Source organism: Ipomoea nil, unplaced genomic scaffold, assembly GCF_001879475.1.
Source record: "Ipomoea nil cultivar Tokyo-kokei standard unplaced genomic scaffold, Asagao_1.1 scaffold3321, whole genome shotgun sequence".
In the NCBI taxonomy this organism is placed as follows: Eukaryota; Viridiplantae; Streptophyta; class Magnoliopsida; order Solanales; family Convolvulaceae; genus Ipomoea; species Ipomoea nil.
Window position 1 is genome coordinate 2,142,300 of NW_017619749.1, and position 18,906 is coordinate 2,161,205.

The 18,906-nt window shown below is 34.1% G+C and overlaps 3 protein-coding genes across 5 annotated transcripts; all 3 read right to left on the bottom strand.

Moving 5' to 3' along the window:
- Positions 1-304: 304 nt before the first annotated feature.
- Positions 305-2,218, bottom strand: LOC109169872 (U-box domain-containing protein 4-like). Its single transcript, XM_019318764.1, has 2 exons — positions 938-2,218; positions 305-653 (listed from the first exon to the last, which is right to left on the bottom strand). Exons 1-2 carry the CDS (start codon positions 1,940-1,942, stop codon positions 573-575), a joined length of 1,086 nt encoding a protein of 361 aa, XP_019174309.1. The 5' UTR covers positions 1,943-2,218; the 3' UTR covers positions 305-572.
- An 11,100-nt stretch (positions 2,219-13,318) lies between these two features.
- LOC109169871 (F-box/kelch-repeat protein At5g43190) lies at positions 13,319-14,669 on the bottom strand. The gene has a single exon (XM_019318763.1). The coding sequence runs from the start codon at positions 14,540-14,542 to the stop codon at positions 13,412-13,414; it is 1,131 nt and encodes a 376-aa protein (XP_019174308.1). The 5' UTR covers positions 14,543-14,669; the 3' UTR covers positions 13,319-13,411.
- A 1,842-nt stretch (positions 14,670-16,511) lies between these two features.
- LOC109169877 lies at positions 16,512-18,457 on the bottom strand. Of its 3 annotated transcripts, none has more exons than XR_002052293.1 (5): positions 18,342-18,455; positions 18,146-18,309; positions 17,388-17,493; positions 17,033-17,097; positions 16,512-16,780 (listed from the first exon to the last, which is right to left on the bottom strand). XR_002052293.1 is itself a non-coding variant. In XM_019318769.1 (5 exons), exons 2-4 carry the CDS (start codon positions 18,256-18,258, stop codon positions 17,083-17,085), a joined length of 234 nt encoding a protein of 77 aa, XP_019174314.1. In that variant the 5' UTR covers positions 18,259-18,309; positions 18,342-18,457; the 3' UTR covers positions 16,512-16,780; positions 17,048-17,082. The 3 variants fall into 3 exon arrangements, 2 of the variants coding, with proteins under 2 accessions (XP_019174314.1, XP_019174313.1); XM_019318769.1 differs by having other exon boundaries at positions 17,048-17,097; positions 18,342-18,457; XM_019318768.1 differs by lacking the exon at positions 16,512-16,780 and having other exon boundaries at positions 16,846-17,097.
- Between the last annotated feature and the right edge of the window lie 449 nt (positions 18,458-18,906).

An 18,906-nucleotide genomic window follows, 5' to 3' on the forward strand; every position in this document is an offset into this window, starting at 1 on the left:
AAGTTTGTTGTCACTATCACAATATATATTTTATATAAAGTCTGTTTTATAATATTAATCAATAAAAATCACAACTCACAAGTAAGTAAATCATTAAAATTACTTTTAATTGATTAGTTCAAAATTCAATTCAAGATAGTCAAAAATTCAATTGAATTTATAATTTAATAATTATTTAATAAACAACTTTTCAGTAAACAATATTTGGGTGAGGATTATGATTTCATTTCCGTAATGGTGAATATAACACATACGGAGCGTTACACAATACATTTACTTTTTGTACGTTTCTTCCGAAAAGAAAAAACGGAATCATAATTACGTTAAAAAGGAAAAAAAATGTATCCACACATTGACACGCACCGAATAACAAACCCAAAATCGCAAGAAAACCAAATTTGAAGGCAAAGCGAAAATTTACAAGCAAAAGATGAGTTACAAGTTACAGGCATGGGAAGTATTTACAGTTTAGTTTTTGTTTTTTTTCTCTATCTTGATGTTCTCTCTCTTTCTTTTCTACTGCTTTCTTCAACTGTTTGATTGCAATGGCGGCGTGTGGGGGCGCCGCCGTCTCAGACTGAATGATCAGAGGTTCCGCGAGCAACGGCGCTGGCTGTTCTCGGCTGCCGTAGAAGTTGAATCAGTGCTTCCGCCTGTCCACAGATCAAGCCACCAAAAACGACAGAAACGCACGAGTCATTTACATACATCACAATAATCAATTGCTAATGTTAATTTAAGGCATTGTTTATTTAAATAATTGGGGATTTGTTTAAGTGAATGCCGGTGCCACTTAACTTACCGACCAATCAAGGAATCAAATGATAAACTGATCTGGCTTTTTTTCATTTTCGTTCATCAGATCAAACTAAATGAATCGATTTGGCATAGCAATAAAAAATGATTTCTGCAGTCGATGATTAATTTTTTTTTTTACCTTTTGTTTGGCGCGACTTGTGCCGGATTGCGACAAAGCGACCAAAGGAGGAATCGCACCTTCGCGGGCCACCAAGGTACGATATGGCACGCTGTCCTCACATAGTTGCAACAGTATCGCCACCGCAATCTCCTTCTGTCGCTGCGACCCCACCTCCACGATCTCCACCAGAACCGGAATTCCGCCTTCCTCAACCAGCGCCGCCCTCGCCTCCGCCGCCGACACCAGGACGCTCACAACGAACGCTGACTTATCCACCATGTTTGAACTAAAATCAGCCATTAATTCCACTAGAGGCTTCATTATTCCGGCTTGCACAGCCCTGACTTTGTTTTCTTTGACTGAACAAATCGAGTATAGAGCCGTTGATGCGTCCTTTTTGCCGCGTAAATTTCCGTTTTCTAGAAGGCTTACTAGCGGCGGAATCGCGCCGGACCGTCCAATTGCTACTTTGCTCTCTTCAATTTGCGAGAGGCGGAGAAGAGCGCAAGCGGCGTTCTCTTTGGCGACGGAGGTGCCTACTTTAAGAGCCCGAACGAGCGGCTTGATTGCTCCAGAAGCCGCGATGAGCTGCTTGTTCTCGTCGCAGAGCGAGAGGTTGAGAATTGCGGTAACGCCATATTCTAGAAGCTGAGGATCGGTGGACGAAATTAGTGAAATAAGCGGTTTGATTGCTCCGGCTCTGGCGATTTTGATTCTGTTCTCCGGCTTGTTCTTCGCAAGGAGCCGGAGTTCCATTGCTGCCTGCTTTATCGCATCGATTGAGCTCGAATCGAGATCGGAGACAAGTTGAGGAATCAATTCGTCGGAGTTATCGGTGGCGCAAGCCAGCAATAGCCGACGACTCTGCGAAGAAGCCGTCGGGAACTCGCCGGATCTATCACTGTTGCAGTCGCTGAAAGCCGAAGAATCATCGTTGATGCTGAGATCGCTGAAGCTTCGTCCCATGTAAGTGTAATTCGATTGAACCTCCGTTTCCATTCCGCGGAAGTTGCTCAACTTCATCAACCAACGGTACCGGTGGTTTTTTGATTCCGGCGAATAAAATCTCCCGGAAAGTAAAAGCTGAAAAACGATCTCTGCCTAGTAGCTAATAGGGGAAGGAGAAGCCTCCGTGGAAAACCGATTGGAGATCGAACAGAAAAGTAAAAATATTGTAAGGGGAGAAAGAGGGATAGAGAGAACACCTGGATTAGAGCATTGGGAGAAGTTTGGACACGTGCACGACCGTACTCGAATCCCAGTCCGGCTAGCACGTGAGAACTGGAAGCCTTCTCTTTAAACGCGTGCGTGGACGGTTCACTATTCGATGGATTTTCCCTGCCTCGCTTTCAATTTTTTTTTTTTTCCCTTTTTCCTTTTTCAAAAAATTCTAGGTAAGATATTATATACGGAGTATATTATATTGAAAAAATTTGATAAATTTTGTCCTCGAAACTATTTTTTAAAAAATCATTTTAGTAAATATAGACACGATTATTTTCCTTTAATTATTTTCGAAGTTAACTCTCTCTCTTTTTCTTTTATTCTCTAAATTTTGCTAGAGCATCTTCATTGATGAAAAAATAGATTTTTTTTGTTAAGTTTGCATATATAGATTGAAGATAAGAGAGATAGAGTAGTTTTAAATTAATTTTTTTTGGGGGAGGGTGGGGGCAACTATAGTAAAGAAAATAAAAAAGATAAAGAAGAAAAAAAACAAGTAACGCTCGGAGCATGACTTGTGCTCCCAGCAAGCGAGTGCCTTTCACATGTTTGTTAGGCGCGTTGAAAAAGAAAACATTTTTTCCCTTTCTTCTTGTTGGCCTGACAAAAATTTCCTTTTAAGTTTTTGTCATTGTTGTTGCTCTTATAGTATGTTTAAAAAAAAAAATTCACATCTCCGTCCCTGGGAATTTGGTCGCTGGAGATGGTCACGCCTTCTCTAACAATGCCCTGAAAATTTTAGTGACCTGGTATTATATGTCACTAACAAGTAATTGGGCCTTCATAAACTAATTGACACACACACACACACACACACACACACACACACATATATATATATATATACCTAATTATAATTTTAAAAAGTTTAAAGATCTAATTAATTTTTCAAGTAAAATTTGCCTATTTAATCATTTCCCCTATTTAAAATTATCATGCAGTATTCACTTGCATTGTATACGTGGAATTAAATAATAATAAATAATATTGGTATAATAATAAACAATAATGATGATGAGATATGACACCAAAAGATATGTTGTACCTAACCTATTATTGTCAAGTAATTAAATACGGAGTATCTTTTATTAATTATTATTATTACTCAATAATAAAAGACAAATAATGCTACAAGTGACTATTAGTCTAATACTAACTTTTTTTTTTTTTTTTGGTGAGGATTAGTCTAATACTAACTAATCGCACCAATTGAAAGACATTAAATAATATCTATTATCACAAAACTTGGCGTAGTTTAAAATTATACGGTATATGTTAGAGGCTGCTGATTTATAATTCGTAGATATAAAATTACTAAATTTAATTAACATTTTCTAAGGAGGATTTTTTTATATGATTAATTAATATTGATGGGTTGGGTATCAGCATATACAGTGTCTGCAACTCGAACTCACAACCTTTTATGTGGGAGAACAACTTGGTGCCACTAGATCATAAGGTCTTTTGCAATCCAATATTCGATCTATTAGTCCAAACAACTAAAATCATTATTGTGTGGACCATAATCCAAAAAATACAAAAATACATTATTCTAAGTCCTAACTCATAGAATACACTATTCTAACACATAAAGTACATTATTCTATCTCATATCTTACCTTATAAATTTATTGTTCTAACATATAAAGTACATTATACATTATTGTAACTTATAAAATACGTTATTCTAACTCATAAAATATATTATCTTACCCCATAAATTTCATTATTATAACACATATAAAATACATTACTCGAACTCATAACGTACACTATCTTACCCTAGAATGTTCATTATTATAACACACGCGTGGAGCAATGATTTTTTAAAACATCAAAACAACGTCGTTTAAGACCGTGGAACGGTGTGAATCGTAATTTGCCAAATAGTTAGACTTGGGCTATGTGGTCAGAACATACATAATCATTATATCATAGATCAAGGTCCCGAATCATATTTATGTACATTCAATAAATAGATTATGCATATGTTGCAATTAACATATTATATACATATAGTTTATTTACACGTAAATAATCGGTTAACTTATAATATATAGTATGTTAATTGCATATACATAATCTGAACCAGAATCACAATAGGCATAGTGGACCTAAACCCACCATATAATTTGAGGTCATAACAAGCTTGCTACTGCCTGAAACTTGAAGGTAAATTAGGATATCTTAGACAAATTTTAGGAGATTATTTTCTTTATAATTTAGGAGATTGCTTTTTTTTTTTTTTTTTTTTTTTTTACATTTTAGAATATCAACTTGCGATTAGTACATTTGATTCGTGGGATTTACGTTTTATAAGCATATTTTTCTTATTTAGTTTGAGTACCTTAATTGATATTTGAACGGTATAAATATACTGAAAATGACTTGTAAAGGATTCACAATATATATTTTCCACTTCAAGCAATAATACTATATTATTTCTTTGATAATGATCTTGTGGTCTAGTGGCATGGAATAAACAGATATAAATAGATAGATTATTGTAACTGAGTCAATAGTACTATATATATATATATATATATATATATATATATATATATATATATATATATATATATATACTATTTCTTCTCATTTCTATAGCATTACACTTTTTTTTTTACCAGTTGTGTTGATCATCGGTCAATTACTTTCAACGTAAAATAGATTATAGTTATTATTTTATTATTAATAGTTGTTAGTTGTAATTATGAAATATTAACTGTCTATTAAGTAGTACTAAAAAAACTGTGTATTAATTAATTAAAAGGCTAAAAACAATTAAAGTCTAGTCAACGAGCACTATGGATGGCAGTTAGTAACTCTCTTTCTGGATGAGTTTAGGGCAGCTTTTTTGATATGGACCAGACAGACTTAAGGCTAATTAAGCGCTAGGTGACACTTGTATGCGTTCAGAAACTTTTTCTTCCGTTTATGTTCACATTGAAATGAGGACAAATAATAACATAATATTTGTTTAAAGAAAAAAAGAGAGGAAAAGAGAGAGTTTCTTATTAAAAAAGTTCAGGCCATAAGTAGAAAAGGTTAATTAATCCTTTAAATTTGGCCCTTTTTGGTCGGTTGCCATGACCATTTCATAAAAGAAGCGACGTTAGGCCCCAAAAAATGGAAAAAATAACTCAATTGTAATCATAACTTATCAATTCAATCAGAGGAAATTTTTAAAATAGTTCTCTAACTATAGTCTTTTCTCATATTGATCTTATGACTTTTAATTGAACCCAAACTAGTCATCCAACTATTAGATTTTAAGTCAAATTGATCTTCTATTAGTTAGGCGTGAACTTAACCGTCAAATAAGAGGGCAAAACAGAAAATTTACATTGAATAATGTTTAGACACCAAAATCTTTGATTTTTCTCCCAAATTAGCGAATGAATTGTACAATTTACTAAGGGCAAAATAAAATTTAGAGAAAATTCACAATTTACAATTTACTGAGAATTCGTCAAGTTTCGACAATTCATTCACTAATTTGGTAGAAAAATCAAAAGGCGCTGGTAGTCTAAACATTATACACTGTAAATTTCTTGTTTTGCCCTATAATTTGACGGCCAAGTTCACACCTAACTAACGAAGGATCAATTTGACTTAAAATTTAATAATTGGAGAACCCATTTGAATTCAATTAAAAGTCATCTGACCAATTTGAGAAAAGACTTGCCATAAGCGGAGGACGATTTTGAAAATTTGCTCATTCAATCAAGTCAATAAGACCCATATTTAAAAGACAAAGTGGTTGAGTTAATACGTACTGGAATATATAAAGGCACAAGGGTGCAACTAATTAACACATATAGCCTTAACCCAATTCATTCTTCTATTACCGTATGAATATAATGTACACATTTATACGTAATCTAAAGTTAATTTTGAAGTCGGCAGCATTATATTGGATCTGGTGTGGCCATGTACAACTACAACATCAAATTTGTTTGGGCAAAGACTAAAGGGTATCGAACCAAATCTGGTGTTGTACGAGGAGTAAGATATGTTAATATGTTATATCCATTTCAGTTGTAGGGAGTAGGGACACAACATTATTAATTAATGCAACACCACCACGAGCATCAAAAATCAAAATGTACAGATCGAGCATGCAATTCCTGCATACCTTTAATTTTATGGCTAAGTAAATCTTGTGTCAAAACATCTTACATAATTAAAATGTAATGTTTTTTTTTTATTTTTTTATTTTATTTTATGAATTTATAAAAAAAAATATTACGTTTTAAGTTAACAAAATATATTACATGTTTTATGTAAGAGATTTTATACTTAGATTTGTTTTTTATTTTTTTCTGCAAAACATTCATGAATTTTTCAAATTAATGATATATCGAAAGGCTCCTACGAGGGGACCAAAACAATAAAATGGAGATAAGGTTATTGTAGCGGGCTGTAGCCCTGCAGGATCAATAGTGCATACATGCATGCATGAGAGGTGACCATTTAAAAAAAATAAATAAATAACCCTACCCTACTGCAGTTGTGCATTTTCTATATTGCTACAATGCACAACATTTATTATTATTATTATTATTATTATTATTATTATTAAAGGTTGATTTTGTGTGAAAACATCAATATTAGTAATCATTCCAATTCCACCCTACTATCAAATATACAAAGGGTGTGAAAGTGATTGTTATTGTTTGGTTGACTTGTTTTTAAAACACTGCTATGAATTTGGAATACCCCATTTATGAAAAAATTTAGGGGTCGTTTACTAAATTGGAAAAATGGAGAATTTTCTGAAAAAACAGAGAATTAGGGAGGTAGAAGAATGGAAAATGGAAAACTCGTTTACTAAAATCATCTTTCTAATTGCCTAACTCCCCTCCATTTTCCAATCTTATGTACATTTTTGGAGAAAGGAAATTTGGACTTCTCCAAATGGAGGAGTGGAAATTACACGCGTAAACAGTAATGATTAAGAGAGGTGTCCTGTTTGAATCTGGCTGTGCACATCTGAGGACTCATTTTCCCTTTTCTTCTCCTTCACGTTTTTATTGTTCTTATCATTATTATTAGTATTAGTATATTAGTATTATTATTATTTTCTTTTTTTCCTCCTCCCCACTGATTTTTTGTTTTTATTTATTTATTTATTATTATTATTATTATTATTATTATTATTATTATTATTATTATTATTATTATTATTATTATTATTATTATTATTATTATCATCTTTGTTGTAGAAATATACAAATTATATATGGAATGATTATTATTATTATTATTATTATTATTATTATTATTATTATTTTCTTTTTTTCTTTTTTTTTTTCCTCCTCCCCACAGATTTTTTGTTATTATTATTATTATTATTATTATTATTATTATTATAGAAATGTACAAATTATATATGAGATGATTATATTTAATGAAATTAGGAAATTAGAGAAATGAAAAACGAAAGGAATAGGGAATGCAAATTAGAAAACTGGAGAAATGGAAAACTGGAGAAATAGAGAAGGAAAACTGGAGAAATGGAGAAATGGAAAACTGGAAATGGAAAAACAGAGAAATGAAGTAAACGATCCCTTATTCCCTTGTTTTATAAGGATTCCATCCCATTATTCATCCTTAGCCTAATTATTCACATTCCACCCTACTACCAAACATGCAAAATACTTTCACCAAAACCCATTACCATTATCAAATATTTTATACCTATTCCGATTCAGATCTCCATGTTCGAACCAAACATACACAAAATATTTTCACTAAAATTCATTATATTACTATTACTTAGATATTTGTTTCCTATTTCAATTCTAATTCTAATTCCCATGTGTCAACCAAAGACCCCCTTAATTTACCTTAAAAGCTGCTGTTTCTATTTGAAGGTAAGTGTGTGAAATTTGAATTTAAAAGCTTGGTGATGACTTTGAGGGTGAAGAATGGACATGTGTAAAGAATTGAATGAAGAGTGATTAAAGGTAATTTGTAATGGTCCTACAAATTAAAGAATTTATGCATCAACTATATTAACGGCATAACAGCTGCTAGAGAAATGATTAAATTTGGAATTCCTTTTCGGCAGTCACAATTTTCAAATTTTTTGTTCTCGGGGAGAGAAAAAACCAGGCCTGATTTTTCTGTTCTTTATAATAACCTTAGACTTTGAGCTACTTAGATTCATATCTTCTCTAAATTCATTGGGGTGTGTTTGGTTTATGAATTTACACCTAAAGAATAAGAATTAAAATCATAATTACAGGGCGTTTGGTTGGAGAGGAAAAATTACGTAGGAAATGAATTGTAATTCCATGTGAGAAGAATTACTAGGAATAAAGTATGAATTTAAATTCTATTGTTTGGTTTACAGGAATAGAATTACTGGAAATTTTAATTCCAATGTTTGATATACATGGAAATTGAAAGGGAATAAGTAGTATAAAATAAAAAATGTCCATTATTGTTGTTAGGCATTAATTTTAAGTTAAAAAAGGAATGGATAATTTTGACTCATCACTTATCTTTTTTTTCTTTCTAAATCTCAGGAATTAAAATTTGAGGGGGACATGAAATTTTAATTCTATGAAATTGCAATTCCTTTCAACCAAACAAGGAAATTTTGTAACCTTTGAAATTAGGTGGAAAGAAAATTTAAATTCCCTTCAATCAAACGCACTATTAAGAGATTTCGTTTCCTATGTCGTCTGTTGTCCTTGTCCGACGGAAAACGTTGCATATATGTACATCATTTTCCCAATTGACGTAGAAGAAGGGAGGAATTTAGGCAGGGTTTACGTAGCAAAGTCGTGTATGACGGCTGTAGGCTTTTATATATTCAACACAAATTGCATATGCAGGTGAAACATAATTCTTATTACAGAAGATCACGAATTTGATTCTTGTTAACACTCTTTCCATCGAGTCGATTATATATCTTTTCTATGGTTTGCAGATTATTATATAATAACAAAATTTGATTCAATTCACACTTTTAAATAGTGAGTGCGTGGTGATTAAGACAAACAGATTGCATCATTGTAAGACAAAGGCCGTGTTTGGTAAAATATTAGTTTATCAGTCAATTTTTGCTTATTTGACCACTAATAATTGTTTAATTTGGTTATAAAATCAAGGGGAAATGGTCAAATAGGTCCCAAAACTTTAGCCAAAAGGACAATTAGGTCCCTGAACTTAAAAAAAAAAAAGTAATTAAACACTTAAACTTATCAAATAAGTCAGATTTACCATAACATCACGTTGACCACCTTTGACCACCATTAAAACCAACTTCCAGTGGAAAAGCGACCAATCCGGTCGCCTTGTGGAGAAAGCGACCATATATGGTCGTCTTCTCCAGCGAAAGGCGGCCAGTTGGTCGCCGCCTTCCCCAGCAGAAGGCGGCCAGTTGGTTGCCTTCCGCCGTAGATGGCGACCGGTGACAACTTGATTTTTTTAACTGGAATTAAAATGACCTGTTATAACAGGTCATTTACTGGTTCATGGGCTTTATCGATTCATTTTGATAAGTTTAAGTGTTTAATTGCTCATTTTTAAAGTTCAGGGGTTTAATTGTCCTTTTTAGCTAAAGTTTAGGAGTTTATTTGACCCTTTTCCCTAAAATCAACTCTAAAATGCTAAAATTCAAAAATGTGATCAAAGTAACTTTTTCAATTAGTTTTTTGAGAAAAAATAAACTATACCAAACAACTAATTTACCAAATATTTTTCTACAATCAGCCAATGTTATCAGCCAGTTATATCCTCTAATTAATCCAATCAACTAACAACTAACAACTATCAGCTAATAATCATTTATCAAACAGGGCAAACTCAAACATAGTAAGCGTCGATAGTTTACGCAGATAATCTGATCCATTTCTCCATCAGACAACGGGTAAATTATGCTGTGCATCCGTGCATACGGATGCCAAAACGACGTCGTTTTAATAAAACGCGCGTCTCCCCTTAAAAAAAAAAAATCAGGTTCGATTCCCAGCAACAACATATGAACTAAAATTCCATAATCGATGAACTATAATTCCATAATCTAATCTATGAACTAAAAATTCCAGAATGAATGAACTAAAATTCCATAATCTATAAACTAAAATTTCAGAATCGGTGAACTACAATTCCATAATCGATGAACTATAATTCCATAATCAATGAACTATAATTTCATAATCTATGAACTAAAATTCCAGAATGAATGAACAATATAATGTTGTTGCTGGGAATCGAACATGATTTTTTTTTTTAAAAGGAGAGACGCGTATTTTTTAATAAAACGACGTCGTTTTGGCATCCGTATGCACCATGCGGATGCACAGCATAACGATTGCAGACAGCGTACCGTAGTTGGACAAAGCCCAATTTAGGTCGCTTATTGGATTGGGCTGACTACACACATTTATTCAGCACAACTCTATAGAGCGGGCCAGAGAGAAAGTAAAGCCCATTCAAGAGCGATACAGCATTTTGCCATTTGGGTCATCAAAAGAGCAAAAAGACCAACACATCATACATTACACGATTAAATAAATAATTAATAAAAAAATGTAAACTTATAAAATATCATAATCCGAACGAATTTGTAAGTGTATATGCCCTACAATTGATTACAAGGACATAGTACAATTTTATCTATCATTAACTTGTATATAATTTTAGATTTAGGGTGTTTGGTATATAATTGTTAGCTGATTGGGTTAGTGAGTTTCACTAGTTGATAGCATTAGCTGATTGCAGAAAGATGTTTGGTAAGTTAGCTATTAACTGATAGTTGATTACATACAAAATGACTTTCTCAAAAAGCTAATTGAAAAAGATGTTTTATGCATTTTAGTGTTTTGGAGCACTAAGTTATTTAAAAAAACTAATTAATCAAACATTCATATTACTTGTTTAACCAAGTTAAACAACTAATAGTGATCAAACAGATCAAAATTAGCTGGTAGTCCAACTATTTTACCAAAAATCCCATTATCTTGAGAGTAGAAAATGATTGATTAGCTCCTCGCTTTCATGTCATAATAACAAATATAGTTTACAACTCCAAATATAAGAATATGCCAATTTCTATTACAATCAGCTTAGCCTATTTGTGATGGTGATCTAAGGAGAAGTCAACTATGTTACGATATTATTAGAGTAAATATCTAAAATGGTCCCTCGACTATAGCTAAATTCACAAATTGGTCTTCGATTTTCAATTTTATCCAATTAAGTCCTTAACTTTGTAATTTTGACACGATTTGGTCCTCCATTTATTTGACCGTTTGTTGACCGTGATCGACGATCTCTAGAAGAACCTTCAGCTCTTGTCGGAGCACGTGGAGACCTCCAGGATGACGTTGCACTGGTTCGGAAACACGTCGTCTTCTTTGTTCTGGTACGAACTCAACTACATTGGATCCAAAGAGAGGATAAAGAAAGGCAACCGGATTTGGTAGATTGCTTTCGGCAGTGGATTCAAATGTAACAGTGTGGTCTGGAAATGCAACCAGAACCTTAAAAAATTGACGATGGACCATGAAATTACATATATATCTTCAAAAATCGCAGTCAACAAACGGTCAAATAGATCGATGACCAAATTATGTTAAAATTACAAAATTAAAGACTTAATTGGTTGAAATTGAAAGTTGCGGACTAATTTGTGAATTTAGCTATAGTCGAGGGACCATTTTGGGTATTTATTCATATTATTATTAGAATTATTGTTTTTTTTTTCTTTTGGCGCAAACGTTGATAGGGAAAATCGCCCACTTGCACTATTTTGGGTTTGTATTTCTTACCACAAATCGCCCACTTGCACTATTTTGGATTTGTATTTCTAAAATGCCACATGGAAGTTCGGGGGAAGGGGTGCTTGAGTATTTTGATTTCATTCCCCATTTCGTTTCCTCCTCTGTTAGTGTAGACTTCTCTGGTTTGCATGATTAATATATGAGCTTTCTGGTTTTCAAAAATGCCACATGGAAGTCAAAAACACTGCTTGGTAAGTTTGTAGCATTTTTTCCACACACAATAAACAAATGACTGGATTTCAGAAATAAAGAAGAATCATTTTACGTGAAACAAATATCAAATATGTAATACTTTTTAGTAATAATATATTCCATCATTTCTATTTCATGTGTCAGATTAGATTAATGAGACCTGACTAACATTATTTTGAATTCAATTTTTCATAATATTGACTTTAGTATTAATATATAAAATTTATATATTTAAAAAGTACATTAAAAGTAATATAAAATACAAAAATAAATGAAATTTAAAAATACTTATTAGATAGTAAATAAAATAAGTAAAATAAAAAAAATAGTTTAACCAATAAATAGTAAACAGGTAAAACAGGACAGATGGAATGATATTTTTTAATGAGTTAATAAGTATTATATTGTCTTTGAGAGTATTACTTGTTTCTTGACAAGTATAAAGTATTACTTAAAATATAGTAATTTTTTAATGAAATATAATGCTTTAGATCTAGATATTACATTTTTTTAATTAAAAAGTATTATTTTATGTAACATCAACGATATATCAAATGTTATCTAGTTTGATTTCTTTTCACTTATAATTTTAGTCCAAGTCGATGGATGTCCTCGCTTTTGACCACAAACTTCCATTTTGAAAAGTCAGTGGCAACTTTGTGGTTTGGGAATAAAAGTTGTCATTTTTTAAATATATTTTTATCATTACTTCTATCCAACAAAAATATGCGTTGGCCATACAAAACAAATAAATAATTATTTTTAGTACTTTTTTCGAGTACGTTTCACATGATTATGAATTTTTTTTGAGACAATAAAACAAATAAATAATAGAAATTGATTGATAACTAAGATACATCCAAATTTGACCTTTGATTGCAATTCTTGAAACGCTATTCGGATCAGAGTTTAAGAATGATTTATACAAGACTGGAGTTTCGCCTACAGCATTGGCAGACCGCTGTTCCCTTTTTCTTTGTATTTATTTGCATTTGTTTGTCCTGTTTGGTAACATAGTTAGTTTATCAGCTAATTTTGATTTATTTGACCCTATTAGCAGTTTGACTTCCTTAAACAACCAATATAAGTATTTCATTAATTAATTTTTTGTAACAGCTTATTGCTCTAAAACGTTAAAATTTAAAAAACTGCTCACACCAAACAATTTGTTAATATAACTGCAAAAAAATTAACACTTTATGTATGTGTGGAGGGAGCTAACCCTGTAGACGAATTTGGATTTACTGTAAGCAAAACTGCAAATTAATTAAAAGAGCTAAACAAAGGAATATAGGTCAGGAACAAAGGAAAACCACTTGAATCCACAGCTCCATTTGAGCGGCAAGGAGGGACATTTGGGGAGCCAATGCCACGTCTTCCTCGAAACCTTAAAGTACAAGATCTCCGGCCATGTGTAGCAGCAAACGCAGACCAATCCTTGATGCCAGAAACAATAAACATGTTCATAGTTATGGTAACACACCGACAAAAACTTCTTGCACATCATTTCCGGCACGTCTTCCACATCCATCCACCTCTCCTCATCTTCGTTCCACTCCCACACTTTCATGCTCCTCGAAATCCCATTCCTCCCGATCCCGCCGATCAGGAATAGCTTCCCGTCCCCGTCGCTCACTAGCCGCGCGAACGACAGGTCGGCGGGGAGATCAATGGCGGCCCTCCGCCACTTCCCGGTCTGGAAATCGAAGCAGAGAACGTGGAAAGGCTCGGGGGTGATGAAATATAAGGAGCCCTGATGGGGAACGCCTTCTTGGTGGTGAATGTAATTGCTGAAGATGAGGTCGAAATCCTCGGACTTTTCCCAGGAATGAAACGAGGAGTCGTAGACGAAGGTTGTCTTTGAGGATCCCATGGAGGATTTGATGACGAGGATCTTGTAATTACCGCTGGGCATGGAGACGAGCGTGATTGAGTCGAAGGAGAAGGGCAAAGCCGGGAACTTGACGAGCCTGGAAGAGCGCGATAACAGATTGGATATAACGAAGGAGTTTGAGGTTGGGTGAGAGAAACAGAGGAGGCCATTGGAGGAGGAGAGCAGAGCGGAGGAGGAGCCGCACGGCGGCTGCGCGGCGGAGAGGGAGACCGACAGGTTGCGCCAGTTGTTGTGGACGGTGTCGAACAGAGGGTATTTCCGGGAAAACTGCGGGTGGGAAAGCAAGAAAAACGAGGAAAAGCCAGAGGAAGAAGGTGAAGAAGATGGAGAGTATTTGGAGATGAAGGGAGGGGAGAAGACGAGGGAGTTGAAGTGTCTGCAAGTTGATCTCAAGCTCAAGAAGGTCTTCAATGGAAGAAATGAAAGCACACGTTCCAGTAGATCTTCAGGCATACGGCTCCATATCTTTGGATCCATTTGTTGCGATGGGTACCACAACATCTTGCTCTCCATTTCACACTAAGGAAGAAGAAGAAGAAGAAGACTAAGCACAAAAGTAACAGCGTTTGGATCTATAACAGTTCACAATTTGGTTGGTTGTTGGCTTACTGGTTTTTCTTTTATATATGTGTGTGAATCTAAATCTAATTGATAATAGCCCATAGGCACGGTTGAACCGACCAATTTTCGTTTAGGGCGGCATAATAATTACAAAATAGCAATAGAATCTCAAGTCAAGTTGGTTCAACAATTAGTTTTTAATTTGAAGAGAACAGTTTAACTATGGATAATGATAATCTAAATCGGTTTAATTTAGATTGATTTATGTCTTTGTAATTTTTTGGGTTATGAGACAGACCAAATCTAAATTAGTTTTAAGTGGTGATTATAGATCTCTATTGATGATTTTGTTGGGTCCACTCTTAATCTACCATGTCCTAACTCCTAGGCCCCCATCACATGTAAAACACAAAAGCATATTATTAATTTTTATATAATTCTTAAATTAGATTTGAAAAAACTAACATCTAAAAATCTATATAGATTTTTTTTTCTTTGCTTTTTTGGTCCCTACTTTGAGGCCAATTGATAATGACGATGGAAAAAAGACTGGACGGCTCAAAGTCTTAAGATATAGAGTTGACTCAATCAATAATTTACTTTTTTGACATATCTATATATAGTGATGGACGGAGTTCATTGATGGATGATGGATGGATTAGGTGGAGATATTGATGCCCAAAATAATTGATCGGAAATCGCAGATCGACATTAATTGCATGTTTCAAATTATCTTTAGCGGTGTATAATCTCGTACTTTATAGTAAATGACAAACTATGACGGATTCATAGGCCGTCCCGCCGGACATAATTATTACTATGACGGATTCATAGACGTCTTCAAATGCGAGATGAGGATACGATAATTATTACTATAAATATAAATAAATGGGTAGGGTACTAGATTTCCACCTGTGATGGCTTCTAGAATCTGCGATGTTGAAGTGTTGAAATATTACATGATTTAAAGGATCTACTTCGCAGCGATATGGCAATAGAAAAATTGGAGGTCAGATTATGGTTTTTGCAGATTTCCAGCGAGATAGTGTTGAGCGGAGAGAGATTTCTGGACCTATGAACATGGTTTCCGTTTACTTTGACTGTCGACAAACTCTGGGCTTCTACCTCAAACTTAACAAAAACACAACCCCAAACACTACCTAGTCACTTCGTAGTCGCAAATTATTGTGTGAACCGTGGTCCACACAACTGGTAACTTCATATACATAATCTCAATTAGAATTCATAATGCTTATAGTTAAGCATGACCATGCTTATAGTTAAGCATGACCACGGAACTATTGAATCGGAACCAGAATTGAACCGTCTGCATGGTTCTGGTTCCAAATCAAAAAAAAAAAAAAAAAAAAAAAATTAAAGTTGAAATTTGAAAACTAGGCCAGCCGGCCACGGGCGCCAATAGCATGGCCATTGGCCAAAAATATTATTATTATTATTATTATTTTAATAAATCCAATTAGAACCGCCGGTTCTAACCCGAACCGAAACTTTACTATAAGGTTCCGATTCTGATTTGGCCATTTGCAGAACCAGAACCGAAACCGTGGTCACTCCTACTTATAGTGAACCCTTGTCTACTATATAATTTGCCAATTAATTGGTGTTTGTCCTAGATTATCCTATGATGTTTTCAAGGAAAGCCCAAATCCATAAAGTCCATTATGCCTAGTCCAACTACCATGATGCTTGTCTTAGATTATCTTATGATGACATCAAGGAAAGCCCAAAATCCTAAATCCATAAAATCCATTATGACTAACCCAATTACCATGATGTACTCTTATATGCAACACAAACTATAGTGCGGACAATACGCATTGTGAACTTTGATCCAGATTATATCCATGCAATTAACATATTATTATGTATCTTTAGTTAAGAGATTATGTACCTGTAAATAAATTGCAAGTACAAAATACATTACCGTACATAATCTCAGTTAACTAAAGGTACATAGTGAACTGGATTCACAATGCATAGCGCATGATGGACCTCGTCCATGATTTAACAATTATAAATGCAAAGGATGGAAGGAATGCTTGCATCATTCTATCCGAGTAAGAGATGAGTTCATGACAGAGCTACCACACACACATCTGCAACTTCAATAAAATTGCTTTTCAATTGGGACTTACTGTCAAAGACTACGTGGTTCATCATCCATGAGGGCTGCAGAGGATGAAAAGAGAAGAAATAATGAACAAAGAATAATGGAGTCATTCTCCAAGACCAGATTTTGGCAGTTGCACAAAGAAGGTAGAGAATATACCCATAATATATACCATTTCAACAAAGGATTCATCATCCATAGTTGGCTTATAACTTTTGATGTCAATTTATGTATAGATACAAAGAATGCATAGTGTAAGGATTGATTCGAAAAGGCTTTGAGCATATAATATGCAACTCAAACAGCACTACCTTCATTATACATACTTGCAGTGTATAGCATGAGTCAGCCTTCGAGATCTTCACCCCATCTGCCACTGCAATTTGAAGACAACACTATCAAACCCGAGCAATGATCAAGGGTTGAGAACAAGAAAATTAAAAATGGACAAAATGCAACAAAGTGACGTGGTAATCTCCCATAGAACCACGGAATACCAGTGAAGAATAATAACAAGAACGAAAGAGTACCTTGAGGTCAAGAAAAGGAAGAAGAAAGTAGAAATGTACAATGAAAATGATTTAACTCAAAAAAGAAAAACAGCACAACAAAGCCAAATGGCAAGCTGACATAGAATCAAGGAAGAATAACAAAGTTAACGAGTACCTTGAGAGCAGGTTCTCCTTTGTTAGGATTTGCAGACTGTTTGGCCATTGCTTCCATCTGGGCACGTGCAGCTCTTCCAGCAGCAGATTGTTCAAACTGCTCTTGTCTGCAAGGAAGGGCATAATATAAGAAGTCAATCAATAACTTCCGGTCAATACGACTTTCCTCTGATGTAACATTAGGGCACAGTACAATTAATGTTCATTATAGCCTTTTCATCATAAATTCATATGCCTACACAGCTACACATCTGAACAGAAGAATTCTCGACCTTTTGAAATGTGATCCCATAAACCAATCGACACATTTCATTAAACCTAATATCAGTAGTATGCAAAGAGTTGCAGGGCAGTTAAATATGCAATTCCAAAGAGCTTCATAACAGGAGTTTAGGTTTGAAATGGTGCCACCAATGTTGCAAAGTTTCAGTTTTTAAATTTTCTAATGTATCAAATTGAGGTAGGTAAGGGCCTCACCGGTTAAATCCTCAACCTCTCAGCTGTACAAAAGACATATATCCAGTCGAGATTTCAAGGGTTTATATACACAGTCAATAATTTATATAAGCTATAGTTTCAAACAGAAAAAAAAAATCAAAATCAAATACACAAATGAAGCACCATTGATTATTGCAGACATTTATAGAGATTGTTTTCTGATTCATATAGCAGTCATAAAATCAGATTGGAAAGATGAGATTTTTCAAGCGAGGGTTGATAGATCCAATAATTTCCGCAATTCAAAGGCAGGAGATTTACCTTTTCTGGGCAGCTTCGGCGGCTCTGGCACGAGCTTCCTCTGAAGCTAATCGTTCCGCTTCTTTCCTTTGCTCCCTCTTTGCTCCTCCATCGAAGCAATCGAAGCAACCCATCTTTCTCTTCCTTCCTCGCCCTTCGCCCGCTTTCTTAACCGCTAATCTATCACGTTACTATAACCAACTTCTAGCCTTGAATCCTAAACTACAAGGAAGGAAAGGACCTCCTCCTTGGCCCTTGCAGAGAAGTCAATAAATGCCCCTTTTGTTGCCTTTTTGTAAAGTAACACAGAGTGGATTACCTAGGAATACACTTGTTGGAAGTATAGTTATGTGTTAGTGGCAATCCAGCCCAATTTTATGATTTCTTTTTTTTTTTGATACTCCGTAATATTTTATGAGCTTGATAATCACAACAATTTTAATTTGACTTTCTATAAGATATATTTATTAAAGGTCTTGATTTGAAACATTCAATTATAATATTTTTTAAATACTCATATTCTTTATTACACATAAGTATTTGTTCTAATATTGAAAAAATCGTTAGGCGCCCAGAGCCGTCTAGGAGGCCGGGAGCGTAGCGTCTAGGCGCCGATTTTTGCAACAGTGATTTGTTCTATATTTTATCAAACATTTTCAGCCTACACTATTGGGGTTTGAACTTATGACCACCAATTTGAAATGGTAACTAACATAACATCAAATTATATGATAAATATAAAAAATTTAAGCAGCTTATTTTAATGCAGAATTTCTTTTAAA